We start from the raw sequence: 13,409 nt of genomic DNA, 5'->3' as shown, positions 1-13,409 counted from the left end.
AGCATAGTCAACAACTGGGGCTGAAATAAGAAAAGATAAAATAAATGTCATTGATCGCACACCGGGGAAATTCGCTTGTTACAGCAGCTCAAGATTGATCAATAAAAAATACACATAAAATAAAAATAGAATCGAATAAAATAGAAAATAAGAGCTATAAACACTATATACACCTGTCATTTATACAGATATGTGATGAATAATTGCAAAGAATACTTGCACAGATATTATAATACACATGTAGTGTGTAGCATTATACTATATATATATATATATATATATCAAATTGCTCATTGCGTCCCTCGGGAACAAGACGGAGATGAGCGAGATGGGATAACAAGGCTCTGTTTAAATGCTACTACTCCAGTAACCCTAGTCAGAGGGGTTACATGCAAAGGATGTGGGATGAATGGTTACTTCGAAACCCACAATCAAGGCTTACAGTGAAGCAACTAGTAGCTCAGTGTTCCAACATCCACAAGCGGCAACTGCTATCACAACTTGAGATTGACGAGATACAACACAAATGCTACGGCAAGGGGGAGCCAGGACAACAGGTCAGAGGGGACCTGACCAGAGATTGGGTACGAAGCCCCAAGTGCAATCACGCTGAACGAGGCAGCGAGTGACCTGAAAGATAAGATCATGGCGAGGATGAATGCAAGGCAACCCCAACGCCAATTACAACAAGTGAAGTACCATCAGGAAGTCTCCTAGAAGATGTGAATGCAGCATTGAGGGCGATCCCTACCACAACCATCACTGAAACCAATGAGCTGATATACGCCTCAGCAGCAGTGATCCTCGAGATGCTTGGCTATAAGAGCAACCATGGAAGCCATGAGAAACAGTACTCACCATGGAAACGAAGGCTGGAGGCCAAAATCAAGGAGGCACGGAGAGAAGTGAGCCAACTGACAGAGGCCGAGAGAAAGCAAGTACCCAAGAAGTACAACCAGATGCCCATACCTGAAGCACTCGAAACTGCCAAACAAAGGCTCCAAGCCTTGGCCAGCCGCCTAAAGAGGTACACAAGAGATAATGAAGCCAGAAGAATAAACCAGCTGATCGCAACTCAACCTGCGAAAGTGTACGCTCAATGGCAGGGTAATAACAGCAGAGCAGACCCATCAAGGCTGGAAACTGAACAATAATAGAAAAGTATATGGGAGAGGGAGGCATCACACAACAGCAATGCACAGTGGCTGAGAAAGGACCACAGCAACCTCCCTGAACAGAATCCAGTCACCATCACAGCGGCAGACATCCAAGAAAGAGTCTCAGGTATGAAGAACTGGACATCACCGGGCCCTGACAGGATCCACACCTACTGGCTAAAGAAGCTCACTGCACTCCACGAGTGCCTAGCAGCACAAATGAACCAGCTGCTAAGAGATGGGATGCACCCTGAATGGCTTACCGAAGGGCGTACAATCCTGATCCTGAAGGATCCTGCAAAGGGTACAGTCCCATCCAACTATCGGCCAATAACCTGTCTCTCCACAACATGTCAGGCATCATCGCAGCTAAGATAAGTGGGCACATGGATCAATACATGAGCAAAGCACAGAAGGGCATTGGCAAAGGAACCAGAGGAGCCAAACACCAACTCCTGGTTGACAGAACAATCACCCAAGACTGCAGAACCCGACACACCAACCTGTGCACTGCCTGGATTGATTACAAGAAAGCATATGACTCAATGCCACACACATGGATCACTGAATGCTTGGAGATGTACAACTTCAATAGGACTCTAAGAGACTTTGTTGCAAACTCGATGAGGCTGTGGAAAACCACCCTGAAGGCCAATGGCAAGACACTTGCACAAGTATCCATCAAATGTGGCATATACCAAGGAGATGCTCTGTCCCCACTGCTGTTCTGCATAGGTCTGAACCCCCTCAGCCAAATAATCAACAAGACTGACTATGGATACCGACTCAGGAATGGGGTCACTATCAGTCACCTCCTCTACATGGATGACATCAAGCTATACGCTAAGAGCAAGTGGGACATCGACTCACTGATCCACACCACCAGGATCTACAGCTCTGACATTGGGATGTCTTTCGGGCTTGAGAAGTGCAGTCGAATGGTGACAAAGAGAGGGAAGGTAGTCCACACAGAAGGGGTCTCACTCCCAGAAGGAACAATAGCAGACATTGAGGATGGTTACAAGTACCTTGGAATACCACAGGCAAATGGCAACCTCGAAGAGGCAACAAGGAAGACGGCAACGGCCAAATACCTCCAACGAGTAAGGCAAGTCCTGAGAAGTCAGCTCAATGGCAAGAACAAGGCCCAGGCAATAAACAGCTACGCCCTGCCCTGTGATCAGATACCCTGCGGGAATAATAAGGTGGCCAAAGAAAGAGATACAGACAACAGACGTTAAGACGCGAAAGTTCCTCACCATGCATGGAGGGTTCCATCCCAAATCCAGCACCCTGAGACTGTACGCTAGCCGTAAGGAAGGCCGCTGTGGACTAGTGAGTGTGAGAGCCACCATCCAGGATGAAACATCCAAGATCCACAAGTACATCAAAGATAAGGCCCCAACGGATGACGTGCTCAGGGAATGTCTCAGGCAATGGGGAACAGAGGAAGAGGTGCTGGAGGAGGGACCATCATGGGAGGAAAACCCCTACATGGGATGTACCACAGGAACATAACTGAAGTGGCTGATATCAAGATGGCTAGAGCGGGCCGGACTGAAGGACAGCACAGAGGCACTCATCATGGCTGCACAGGAGCAGGCCCTGAGCACCAGAGCAACAGAGGCCCAGATCTACCACATCAGAGAAGACCCAAGGTGTAGGCTGTGCAAAGAGGCCCCTGAGACAATCCAGCACATAACTGCAGGGTGTAAGATGCTGGCAGGAAAAGCATACATGAAGCACCATAACCAAGTGGCTGGCATAGTGTACAGGAACATCTGCACGGAGTATGGACTGGAAACCCCAAGGTCAAAGTGGGAAACCTCCACCTCCAAAGGTGGTAGAGAATGACCGAGCCAAGATCCTGTGGGACTTCCAGATTCAGACTGACAGAATGGTAATAGCGAACCAACCAGACATTGTGGTGGTGGACAAACAGCAGAGGAAAGCCGTTGTGGTTGACGTGGCAATACCAAGTGATGGCAACATCAGGAGAAAGGAACATGAGAAACTAGAGAAATACCAAGGGCTTAGAGAAGAGCTGGAGAAGGCCTGGAAGGTGAAGGCAACAGTGGTGCCCGTCGTCATCGGAGCACTCGGGGCAGTGACCCCCAAACTGGAGGAGTGGCTACAGCAGATCCCTGGAAGAACACCAGACATCTCGGTCCAGAAAAGTGCAGTACTAGAAACAGCAAAGATACTGCGCAGAACCCTCAAGCTCCCAGGCCTCTGGTAGAGGACCCGAGCTCGAAGGATGAGACCACCCACGGAGGGTGAAGGACAAAGTTTTTTTATATATATATATATATATATATATATATATATATATATATATATATATTCAATTCAATTTTGTTTATATAGCGCCAATTCATAACAGAAGTTATCTCATTGCACTTTTCCTATAGACCAGGTCTAGACCATACTCTTTATAATATTAATTACAGACCCAACAAATCCCAACAAATATATATGCTGCTATGTCAGTTTCACCGACATAACAGCTCCAGGCCGGCCCTCATGATTGAGCTCAATGGTTGGCTCAATGCTTAGTTTCTTAATACCTATTTAATTACCTAAGTTTTCTTTTCCTCGCCTACAGTCTGTTCACAATTTAAACTTTTTCCAAGAAAGTCTTTTAATACCTCAGTATTAAACTGAAGAGTTGTTTCTTTTGACATTTATATTTTTGTAACTTTACCAATAGCCTCGCGATTTCTGCAACATTATTTCCTTTTTCCTTTTAAAGTTACTCAAGCCCAACTGAAGTTAGTGTAGCCCAAGATATTTTAATCGACAAGCCACAACATCACAGACTTGACAGAAGCCACCCTGAGCCGATGGAAGCCAGCCAACTTTGAAAGCAAAGAACTTCTGAAAGGAGCCTGGGCAACGCCTGTGTTCTAATGCAACAAAGGTTAGAACCGAAGAAACTTTGAATGCCGCAAGAGAACCTGAAACGAAACCTCCAGACCAGCCAGGACACCTCATCAGCTCGGTGACCTACTGCTCAAACCAGGATCGAACCGCCAACCTTCCGATTAGTAGACGACCTATCACTAAGCCACAGCAGAGGGGCCGGGGTCTTTCTTAGCAGAGGGTTTCTCAGCTGTCTCTGGGCGAATGAGACCGAACTCACCGGAGCTTTCTCACCACCCCCGCTGATTGTGAGGAGCCACGGATCTTCAGGCTTTGCTGAAACGGCTTTATGCTCCAGGGTGCCAGTGATGATGGAGACCAAGCCACGGAAGAGTGGGACCATTGTCCAGTACTGGAGGGAGCAGTCAGGGGAGTGAGAAGGGATGGTCGCATTCCAGGTTGCCGCAGCCAGAAGAACTGAGGACTGCAAGGTGTTTTGCCTGAGCTGAGGCTACAGTGGAGAACACCAGGATGAGCTTGTCTTTTTCTCTGAGCTCGGCTTTCAGACAAGCGATACTTTTCTTCAGCTTTGAGACGGTGGCAAGAGCCACACTCAGCTATCACACTTGCAGTTAGTCCGTAAAAGTACTGAAAACTTAAAGTCCACAATAAAAGCTATGGCTAGCCTAGCCGCCGGGCTAAAAACAAACCTAGCTGAGCTAGTAGCAGTGGAGGCAGGCTGGTAAACCACATCAAGTGGACATCCAGCTTAAAATCATTTAAGATCTACATGTCCAACGACTAAAAACTGTTAAAACATATGGGTTAAAATAGCCAAGGATAAAAGTGTAGTGTAGAAACGTGGTTTAAAAACTAGATAAAATGCCAATTTCATGATAGTTTAAGATGAAGCCTCTGGCGGGCACACACAACGCAGATGCATGAAAACTTGCACACAGTGCGCAAGTACTGTACTGGACTCCTAATGGATATCCAGATGTGATGGAGGCAAAGTAGCAAAGCATGGTGAACTATGTTCAGGACATCCATGAACACGGCACTCCTGCAAGTCCCTGCTGTGCACATTCATATCTGGTGGGAGAAGCACTGAACAAGGAGTGGCTAGAACCAGGTACAACATAACAGTGGCAGTACTCTGGTGGTGAGATAACTTCTGTTATGAATTGGCACTGTATAAAAATAAATAAAATTGAATTCCCGGATTTTAGGTTGAGATTGTTATAAGTCAAGACAAGTCAGATCAATTCTACAATTCATATTCATATTGACCTCGGCAAAAGAGATCACATAGTCACATTTGTTTATTTGTGATATATCTCAAAAACCTAGTAAGAAATGTTGATGGTAAACAATTAGGCCATGGGCCAAGGATCAAGTTACTAGATTTTTGTTTTGTTTCTTAAAAGTTTTCTCAACATTACAAGACAGAGCCTTTTGTTTAACATTTTCACTTTTTCATGAAGATTTTCCTGATTGTCTACTGTTTATGTGCATTTTGATGTAAAACCAGATGCAAATTAAAATATATTATATTAATAACATAGCTAATTGAGGATTGCCTTAGTTGGTACTTCTGGCTAATGTCCAGTCGCAGGAAAATTAAATGGATGAAATAAGACTCTGGCTAACTCAGCAACGGGAAATCAGAGACTGATGTGCCCACATTTTTACAGAAGCCTGGCTTCACCGCAACATCCCGGATCAAACTATTGCACTCGGGGGCCAGACCATGTTCTGCGTCGACAGAACACAAGACTACGTTAAGAAGAGGGGAGGTGGATCCTGTGTATATATCAGTGATGCTTGTTGATGGAAAATGTTCCCCAATCTAGTTTTTAATGTTAAGATGTCAACCATACTATCTTCCCAGCAAGTTTACCAGTGTTTTTGTTGCTCTTGTTTACATTCCCCCAGATGCAAATTCACAAAATGCAATACAGGAAGTATATATGAGGTCATCTGCAGTCACATGCCATTTCAACCTGATGGTATTTTTATTGTTGCTGGTGATTTTAATCAGACCTAAGAACTGTTTAACCTAAATTTCACCAGCATGTCCACAATCCCACCAGGGGAAGCAATACCCTGGACCATTTCTGGCAGCTACAAAGCTCTCCCCCACCCCCATTTGAAAAACCCATAAGAAACTACAGCAGCTATACAGGACTGTTTTGACTGCACAGACTGGCACATGCTCAGAGATGCCGCCATCCAGGAGAACCACATCAACCAGCCTTCTATTTCATACATCGTATGTCAACTGCAACTTACGGTTTTCATCAGTAGATGAAATCAACTGAGTTTGCCCAATTTAATGGGGTAACTGTAAAGTGAGCAAACTACACCTGCTGATGAAGATTATGAGATGTATATGAAAGCGGACCTTGAGTTAATTTTTTTGTCAAACTAATATTTCCAAGCTCAAGAGACTACTAATCTTTAAGCTCAACAGACATTCATGATATGTCCTCATTTTGTTGGATAGGATTTTTATTTTTTTTTCCATATCACCCAGCTCTAGATTAGCTCATAAAATATTATACATCTCATGACTTATAGGGGTTTTACATGGTGGGGTTTGTAGTCCCGCCAAGCCATGCTACATGGCTACAAGCAGTGCTGGCACAGTGGGAGTGTTTTTCCGCACAGCAAGGTAAAGTTGTTTACTTGTCACAAACCACAGTAATAGTCTGATGCCTGCTGCCTTTTTCAGCTGTGGCTGTCTCTGTTTGTACTATTCCTCCCTGCAGTAGTTAAAACTGACCAAATAGCACAGAATATGTTCATATCTGGTTGATTAGACTTGTTTTTATTGAAGAATAGCACCGTTAATGAAGCTTCGCTATCTTGGTGATAAACAAACTGTATTTCCTATTACTTCTTCAAAAGCATTAGCAGTAACTTAGCACAGCTCTGATATGAATGAAAATGATCAGTAAACAGTAACATAAGGCTGATATGTGACAGTACAGACAGGAATGTAGGACTGAAACTAAACTTCACACTATAGAAATTCAGTTAGAAGCTACAACAGTACTGAGAACTGAACACAGAAAGACTCTTAGAAGCAGAAGATACAAGACAGGGAGGAGACCGTCATGGGATGGTCGTGGCTCGCCCTGCTACCAAGCAGGACCACAGCAGCGCAGCTCGGTGCACCTATCCCCTGCTGTAAGACTGTAGTGGAAACATCACGGCTTGGCTGGCCCGGTGCGGCTAAAGTGGGCTGACTCAGGCCCAGTGAAATACTCTATTACTAGCTACTACTCTATTGGTCACTGTAGAAGAAAACAATCATTCACAAAAACAATTTGTATTATACATCCAGGACTGCTGTCAACTGATTTATTTTGCTCAGCCCCTTCTCAAGTACAAGATACTTAATAATTTGAGAATAGCCCCCCGACTGTGCACTGACACAGGATTGTGAGGTTATCCCTTTCCTGCACGTTTAAACCTACCATGTACTCAACAGCTCAGACTAAATTTAGTGTGGAGCTATCAAAGATCTCAGTCAGACACACGTTAATGTGCTTCACTATCCTTCCAGAGACCAACCACACTTTTTGCTGCTTCCCAAAACAGCCCGGCCAGCCTGCTCCCCCTGACCTCAAACCACTCCAGGTTATGGTTAACATACCTTTTACAGAACACACACTGAGTCCTTTACATGGTGGCTGCTGCTGGACCTGGGTGGGCAAAGTGCTTAGATGGTACGAGTGTCACACCCACTCCAAGTCACAAGTGCTCACTCAAACAGGGAGTGCAGAAAACAAGCCATTATGAATGAGCCTTCAACCTGATAGCAATACAGAACCTTACATTCTGTGCTTCTTCATTTTATCCTTACATCACTCCTGATTAGCAGCACTCTTAGTCATAGTACAAAGCAGCATGGACTGACAGAGCTCTCAGGCTCTGCATTTTCTCTCTTTTGGACAAACCATTGTTCACTGATTAAACTGCTGGCAAAATCAAGGGATCTTTGAAGTGATCCCAGGTTATTACTACACAAGGAAACAAGTTTAATTTCACCATTATGCTAATCACAAGAGGTTATGACACATTGTTCACTGTAAAAGAAAACACAAATGCATTGTAAAAAGCATGTCCCTGAATAAGCCCAACATTTTATAACCTTAGCATTTGAGAATAAAGCTACTTTAACCAATAAATTCCAACTAGAATCACAAATGATTCTTCTTAGTTTTCCTTTTTTAATTTAAATCAGCATTGTTACAGGCTTTTTATTTTCTGGCTATATCAGATTACATCACGCTTTGTGAGTAATCCAACAATTACATATTCTGTCAATGTAAAGTGTAATCATTACTGGATAATGTTAATATTGGGCTTGTTTTTGATGCTGTGGCTGCTTATTTGTCTCGCGAGAGTTGGCAACACTGCAGCTCACCTTTTGTTCTCTCTCTTTCCACTCTCACTGGCTCACCTCTCTGACCTGGGGACAGAGATCTCCTCTGCTGCGTAGTCCGTTCGGAGCAGACACACCAAAACAAACTCCATTTCTTATGGCAGCGATGAGAGAGCCTGCCTAAGATCCCTGCAACCAAGCTTAGTTAGCGCCAGCAGCTACAGCACAAAGTCTGCCAGCTAACTGTACAAGCACTTCGCTGCCTACTCTGTAAGAAGAGCAAAGGACGGAGCGACTGGTTTCCTCCGACCACCGCAATCAAAACACGACACAGCTAAGACTGCATCGGAACCACAATTCTTCCCCGCCAGCTAACAAAGCAGCAAAGCAACCCTTCTCCCTCCATGGAGGGAGATTTGGTTTATCACTGAGGTTTATTGTTCTGATGTCTTAGGTTAGGGCAGTCACACCGCTAAGGTTATGTTATTTATGCTTTACACACGTATTCATTGAACCTGTAACATCAATGTCTCACATGCAAACTTTCCTCCTTCCTAACACACACACATATACTTCAGATTGGCCTTAAACATAGCCACATATGCGAAGAGGAAACTCAAAGCTCCTGCTTCACATACTTTATTGTTTCTGACCTAACACGTGTGTTCATGCTCGTGCATGCGGAACATACGGAGGTGGAAACACTCACACACACACAGGCTCTCTCTCTATTGTACACACACTCCTGTTTTTCAGTTGTACAGTTAGATTTAGATTACCCATTTACATTACCCATTGTGTGTTTTGCTTTTATTATTTTGTAAATAAATGCTTTTCAATATACATGCTGCCAACCTCTGTTCAGAACTCTAAAACCCTTCAACCTTTACTAGCTAATATATGGTAATTTTGATTGTAGTTGTTAATTTAATTATTAATCAGAGTTCCAAATTGCTAGTTAAGTACATTTTATGAGACTGAATTAATTAATGAGCTATAATTCTGCTTTCTTTAAGGGTGCCCTGAGGTGAATTTACTGCATGTTAAATTCTATCATTTCATGTAAATATTGATTATTTCTGATAGCTCGAAGTGAGTGCAATCACTCTACTTTATTTTTTTTTTGCCGATTAATTTGTTAATGCTATATAATTTTGGTGCCTCTTTGAGCCTTATTAATTATCATTACATATTTTGGTATCCTTTAAGCCATTTTTTTTCTTACACCCAAAAATATAAACTATAAATTTCTCCCTTTTGATTTCATTTTTTTTTCCTCAGGAGAACACAGGGCATGCAATTTATAAAGCAGGTATGTATGCTGGTGCAGTAGAAAAAACATTAATTTCAACTGGACCTCAACAGTAAACATATTTAACTTAAATATTGCCAATCATCAAAAAATTATGCATTGTTTAATCAAATTACTCTGAAGCATCCAACACCTATTATAAATTCCTTAATTAAGTATTTTCAGCATAACCTCAGTGATTTCAATAATTTCAAATAATTAGCTAACCAAAGGCATAAGAATGCAATCACTGCTTTGAGGGTGTAGCAGCAGAGCGAGAATAACTGGCAAGCGGGCCGCAGGGCAAAACTGACTGTTGACGGGCTGTTGACCCCCCTGGTTCCTGTCACTCTTTTTACGTTGTGTATGTATCCTGTTGCCTTTAAGTGCCCATCTGCTACAGAGCACACAGAAGACTACACATGGAAGCTTCACTATATTTTACCAGAGCCCCAGAAACCAACCAACCAGTGCGCCTATTCTGGAATAATATCCTGCTCCATGTTTACTAAGAAATACTATAAATTCTCATACAGTGGCCGGGGCCTTTATTGACCTCAACTGCAGAGAGAACCAGGCCTTTATTTAAAATGCTTTACATTGTAAGTATATCTCATTTTAGCAAGAAGCCTCCCTGCTTTCACATCTGCTCCTGTTTAAATTTGCTGTTAATGCTAATTCAACACTTTCTCCATGTTTTCCTGTTGTCTTGTCATGATCATATCATCAAATGTATGGAAGTATGATGGAAAATCTGTAGCAACGATATTGCCTAGAATTATTTATTATTATAACACTTTTTTTCAGTACGTCCCACCAGTATGTAACAATAATTCCTAATGATATAATTAATTAAGTTAACATAACCTGGACCCGAATAAGTGGCAGAAGATGGATAAACCATTTAAAAATGATTAATTAATTTGAGTTAATTTCAGTTTTTGCTAAAATCAACACTTGCCCAATCTGGGCTGATGAACTTCCTTACTGCTGTAGCTAGTCGTAGTGACAGTGTTTGCTACAGGACTGATGGTGCTCACTTAAACTACACAAAAAGGGATTGAACAGTCTCCTGCAGTACAATCCACTGTCACAACAATCCCACTTTTAGTTTATAGGTTTATAACGTCTCCTGACAGCCCGCATACACACACCATACATCACATACTGACCACTCTGCTACTGAAGTTTCTCTTCTCTAATGGCACAGTCAGACCGAAATTATTTATTGATGATTGACGTCTAATTTCTTGATAGTTAATTGCTCATTTCTGGATAATTCATTGATCATTGCTAACTTCTTAATTATTGATTGCTCATCTTCTGATCATTGATTGATCATTTCTTGAATATAATTTCACTTTTTTGGTGATTCAGTTCCTGGATGATAGTTGTGAACAGTTTTGTCATTTTTATTTACATGTATGCTCATATTTTTTATATCTAGTAAAAATTATTGCTAATTCTCCAAGTGTGGTTGTTTTGCCTGGTTAATTTTTCCATCAGTGGTTAAGTTACCAATAATGAAATCTGACACTTTCTGTACTGATGTTTCACAATAAAAACCTGCTTAAAGGGCTTAATCCATCCTGTTCTTGTTAGGTTTTTAATTTGAAACATTGGCAGGAAAAGTTGAGATTCATTAATAGTAACTTTACTGTGCTTGGATAAATTAGTATTTATAAGATAAGAGGGGAAATTTGTATCAAAAAGAGTAACTGAGAGCAGCAGTGTTGAGTATGACATGCTTTTATTTGTTCATGCCGGCCATGTCAGCTATTATTACCAGCTTTTATTTGAGAATTTACTGTATGTAGGATCTAAACATAAAATTAACTAAAATGATAAAGCTATAAAACTAGATTTTGACACAGGGCCCCTTTCAGAAGACAGGTCCTTAAGATTAGCTAAAAATGCAGGAGCTGGGGCATCCTGGTAGCCCAGTGGTTAAGATACATTGATATAACCATTATGTCCCCTGTTCATTTCTGGATGGCTGTCTGTCTAGTAAAGGGGGGAAAATGCCAAAAGAAAGGCCCTCATCATTTCAGTTTATATTGAACTTCATTGGTGGATATTCCCAAACAATTTAACAATCATCAAATTATCACTTACTGTCTAGTCTTGTGTAGAAGAGCAGATATGACAAGTTGTGTGAGAGTTACTTCACCTTCAAATGATATTAAAGGCACACACCATGATTTTGTTATAGTGCTAGTGGGTGCCATAACAAGTGTGAAATACAATAGGGAACAACACAAAGACATACAGGAAGAAAGAAAGAAGACAAGAGACAGTAAGTTGACCTACCGTCCTCTGTGGGGACGTAGATGTTCAGGTAGAGGCAGTCCTCGCTCTGCTCCTGAACATAGGTTACCACTGTATCCAAGTTGGCAGTGAACCACACAGGGAGCATATCATTGAGTAAAAAGCGGTCCTCTAAGAACTGAGGACAAACCGGAGCAAACTGAGAAGCATTCCTGATGCCCGGCCAGGACATGGGTGGCTCCGGCGGTTGGAACCTCCGCTCCCCAGTTGGGGCCAGCGCATATGGAATCCCCAAATACTGCTCCACTGGTCCCAGGATCTCATTGGGTAATGTAACCTTCACTCCGCGCAATTTTCCATAATTAGTGGTGACCATGGGGTGCTGCTGGGCCTGAACAACGGCCACATAGATGGATGCCAGCCCCATCCACAGCAGAAGGTTGGCTTTGGCCATGGAGTAACACATCCATGAAGGGCCTCTGGGCACTGACATGCTCCTGTTGTGTTGAGCCTGAGCCTGGCAGGTTGTGGTTTTGGTCCACCCTTGAGTCCTTGGCACCCCCCTCCCCCGCCCCTCCACTGAGATGCTTCCTGCTCCTCCTCAGACTGTGAGCTGAGCAAAGGTGCCCCAGCCAAACAAAGCAGCTTTCTCAGAGCTCCCCATTCCAAGAGCCTGCATGGAGATTTGCGACTGCTATACGACTCCCCCTTCCAGAACAGGAGAGGAGCTTAGGATGCTCTTTGGTTACCTGGACTCCAGCTTGATGGGATATCCTGCAAAAAATTAATAAAAACAGAGTTGATCCACTATAGCATCATCACTTCTCATGTTAATCCATCTATCCATATAGCAGATGTGCCTAAAGAGTTTAGTTAGTAGTTTTCATTTCATACGCACATTCATGGTTCCCCTAGGATAAATCCTTTTAATTTTGGTGATCCCCTGCCTTTTCATTTAGCACTGTCACAAGGTTGACATTTTTGGGTTTGGTTTGGTTTTGTCTCAATAACTATTGGATGAATTGCCAAGAAATTTGCTACGCTCAAGGTCCCCAGAGGAAAATCCTACAGACTGTGGGACTTTTCTACTAGAGCCACAAACAGACTTACATTTTTGGTTCAGATTTAAATATATACATTTTGTACAGACATTCTATGACTATGTCACTTTTTATTCAGAAATTTAGCTACCGTTGGATTGTGTGTATAAATAACTTAAATATTCAATCTGTAATGCTAGCAGCATGACAAATAAATCTCAACTCAAGAGTTTACTTACTAGCTTTTCTGAACTTTAATCACATCACATTGTCAAGAATGAGCTTCCATGCTCAAAACTGACATAACTTCCATGCTCAAAACTCACAGCTCAACAGGTCTTGCTTTGTACTCCAGCAGGAGACATTTGTAAAAATGCACTATGACTCTGATATATTGC

General features: G+C 42.5%; 1 protein-coding gene across 2 annotated transcripts in view; it reads right to left on the bottom strand.

Moving 5' to 3' along the window:
• The window catches only part of nlgn4xa (neuroligin 4 X-linked a), a 163,786-nt gene that overhangs the window by 139,700 nt on the left and 10,677 nt on the right, over positions 1-13,409 (bottom strand). For both annotated transcript variants that reach the window (XM_044187937.1, XM_044187938.1), the window contains exon 2: positions 12,014-12,745. In XM_044187937.1, coding sequence (XP_044043872.1) covers positions 12,014-12,464 — 451 coding nt within the window. In that variant the 5' untranslated portion in view covers positions 12,465-12,745. The remainder of the gene's footprint in view (positions 1-12,013; positions 12,746-13,409) is intronic.

The sequence above is a fragment of the Siniperca chuatsi genome, linkage group LG24 (genome assembly GCF_020085105.1).
Source record: "Siniperca chuatsi isolate FFG_IHB_CAS linkage group LG24, ASM2008510v1, whole genome shotgun sequence".
NCBI lineage: Eukaryota > Metazoa > Chordata > Actinopteri > Centrarchiformes > Sinipercidae > Siniperca > Siniperca chuatsi.
Note: the sequence above shows the minus strand (reverse complement) of the source record. Positions and strands in the feature narration are given on the sequence as shown.